This window comes from Octopus bimaculoides, chromosome 7, assembly GCF_001194135.2.
Source record: "Octopus bimaculoides isolate UCB-OBI-ISO-001 chromosome 7, ASM119413v2, whole genome shotgun sequence".
NCBI classification, from domain to species: domain Eukaryota; kingdom Metazoa; phylum Mollusca; class Cephalopoda; order Octopoda; family Octopodidae; genus Octopus; species Octopus bimaculoides.
In genome coordinates, this window is record NC_068987.1 from 2,616,187 (window position 1) to 2,619,262 (window position 3,076).

Here is a 3,076-nt window from a genome sequence, read left to right on the forward strand (position 1 = left end):
AGTAATACCTGCAACAGAAACAGAAGCCATCGTTAGAATTATTTCAACAATATTAATGGTGGCCAACAATTAAAACTCGTCTCATTTCGAGGGGGGGGGTATGTGAATCTTTGAATTTAAACTTTTAGATTTAATTCAATTTAGAAATAAATCTTCAGATAGCATAGTATCTTGTGGGGGTGGGGGTGTCTTCTAGTGTGAGGGAAAGCCCTGGGGTGGGGATACTCTCATATTGTGGTATAGTTCTTATTATTCTGTAATACAGCAAAGTACAGTTCTAATCAACCTTTCCCTTCTATAAAACAGTTCTAAATGACCATTCTGTTGTTATCTGGTACAATTGTAACTGACCATTTTATTCTATAATGTGACCACAAGTAACCTGTATATTCTGATAAAGGATCTAAAGTTACCTCCAGATCAATTTAACTCGATGTTTTCATTTTAAACCTTTAATCAATTCTAGATTTCAAAGTTGCCAGAAATAATTTTTTTAAATCCCAACATTTTACAGGTTATCCATTGTCCTTCCGCCACCCCACCAAAATCCCACTGCCCTTGCTCCAAAGTTCCATTGCTTCGCACACCCTTTCTTCAAAGTCTTCCCCAAATATTAAACAGGTGTCTCCCCCACCCCAGTTGACCTGTCACCTCCATTTTAAAAAAAACAAAAAGGACACCATTCGATGTTAAAGAAAGAGATGGTCATGGCTAGAATGTCTGAAGTTTGACTTCAGTTAAACAGTAACAACTATAACAGGTCAGTTATAGCTTCAACCACTAAATATCACAACATAGATTTATAAACCTAGTTGACCCCCTCCTAACATCAGAAAATAAATGAAGGTTGTAGTGCAACTTACCTGAGAGCTCTTCCCATTGTTTCATAATTCATATCTGGTTTGTTCTTATGATGGCCCCATAATTTAGATACTTCCTTGGAATCAACAAGTTTGAAAATACCAAGATCTCTGTTTGTCCATTTGATGTATTTTGGACAAGTTTCTACATTTTGTAGTAATTTTAGCAAGAATTCCCATAAGTAAGTGGTGTTTCCTGGAATGAAAATAGAAACAAAACAGAAAATGAGAAACGGACAAATTAAGGTCAAGAATATTTTTCTAGTTCTAAGAATGGAAGAAATTTGTTCAGTTGATAACTAGATTCCACAAAGGATTCTCTATTTCATTCTGTAACTCAGTGGTTCCCAAACTTTCCACCACTCCCAGGGGTGCAGTACTGTCCACTTTGGGAACCACTGCTATAACTTGTATTCTTGAAGGATAATGGCAGGTATTTTTCGATGTTGTTATTATTCAGGTCACTGCCTGGATTCGAACTTGGAATCTTGGGGTTAGTAGCCTGTGCTCTTTACCACTACGCCATATGCCCGCAGGCATATGGTGTAGTGACCTGAATAACATCGAAAAATACCTTAGGAATGAGAACCCAGGTTGGAAATTTCCCCAAGACACCTGATGAAGGCTGGAGGTTATATCAGCCGAAACATTGTGTTTACAACAAACAAGATGAGAACAAATATCTGTCAAATGTAAATAATTCCTCATCTCTTAAATATAGAACTGTAAAATACTGCTAAATATTTCACTTGGGATGCTAACGATTCTGCCAGCTCATCACCTTAATAATAATAATAATATTGCTATAAAGAACCACAGAAATGCCAGGCAACTCACCTTCTCGTTTCCTTTTTGTAGGGAACATTTGACAATCATTACTCTTCGGTTTGCGCCCTATGAGAAGGAAATAAAAGATTGTAAATGAAATGCAGAACAGTTTTGGAAGTGGGGAAGGGCTAATAAGGAGAGCCATTCCTTCCCATGGAACAGAACATTGAATCACAATAGTAAATACCATTTGGTTTGACTCACACATTTTGAACACCAGTTAAAAATCAGTTTGTTAATCAGCATCAATCAACAGCAGAAACTGTCCATCACCATGTTTTACACATAACAAATGATGTGTTTCCAATAACAACACAAGCCCAGCATCCCTAGTAACACAGCAAAGTGTCAATGTCACCAACATTAATGACTATTGTCATGTGTGTGTGTTTACAATTTAACATGAAACGGTAACGTCTGTTGATATTCCCTAGTAACACATCAGCCCCATTGCTTCTGCACTTTTTAGGATGAGTAGGATAAAAGAAGTGATTACTTGAAAACAGGTGTAGTGACAGGAAGAACATCTGGTTGCAATACCAGGCCTTGATCCATATTTGTTCACTCAAAAATATATGGGGCTATGTATATATATACATATATATATATAGACAGATATACATGTAATTGATATTAACGGATTCAGTCCTACTTATGGCACTTCGAGCAAATGTCTTCTGCAATAGCCTTGAGCCAACCAAAGCCTTGCGAGTGCATTTGGTAGATGGAAACTGAAAGAAGCCTGTTGTGTGCGTTTGTACCCCTCCATCCCTGACAACTAGTGTTGGTGTGTTTACCGCCCCTGTAACTTAGCAGTTCGGCAAAAGAGACCAATAGAATAATACCAGACTTTAACAGAAATAAGTATTGATATCAATTCATTCGACGAAAAATTCTTGAAGGTGGTGCCCCAGCAAGGCCACAGCCTCATGATTGAAACAGATACAATAAAGCCAGTCTTTGTGGTATTACAAAAGAAAGTGATATTGTTCAACCCTAGGTTGTCAGGTGGTCCCCAATCCTGCAGAACTTTAATGAAAGACCTTCTAGCCATGACCATCCCTCCTTTTCAGTGGTCCTTTCCTTACCCAAGACAGTAGAGTGTCATTTCAGATTGATCTGGCTGCTATATCTAGCAGGCTTTGTGACAACACAGTGGCTCTTTTATTGTGGGTGTTGGTGAAAGTCATTAGTTCTACGGTGGTGGTGGTGGTGGTGTGAGGGGGGGGGAGACACTCGAGACAGAAGAGCAGTTGTTACACATAAGTATTTGTTATTGACACCACCACCACCACCACCACCGCTGCTGCTGCTGCTGCTGCTACAGGTGATCAGTTCCCACAGTGAGTTGCCTGTTTTGAAGACTGCAACTGATTCAGAACAACCAA

At 38.8% G+C, this 3,076-nt stretch overlaps 1 protein-coding gene across 1 annotated transcript in view; it reads right to left on the reverse strand.

Annotated features, from left to right (window-relative positions):
- LOC106871546 (ETS-related transcription factor Elf-1) overlaps positions 1–3,076 on the reverse strand; it is a 94,897-nt gene that overhangs the window by 47,820 nt on the left and 44,001 nt on the right. The window contains exons 6-7 of the mRNA XM_052969109.1: positions 1,698–1,754; positions 861–1,056 (exon numbers count right to left, since the gene is read on the reverse strand). Of these exons, the coding sequence (XP_052825069.1) occupies positions 861–1,056; positions 1,698–1,754 (253 nt within the window). The remainder of the gene's footprint in view (positions 1–860; positions 1,057–1,697; positions 1,755–3,076) is intronic.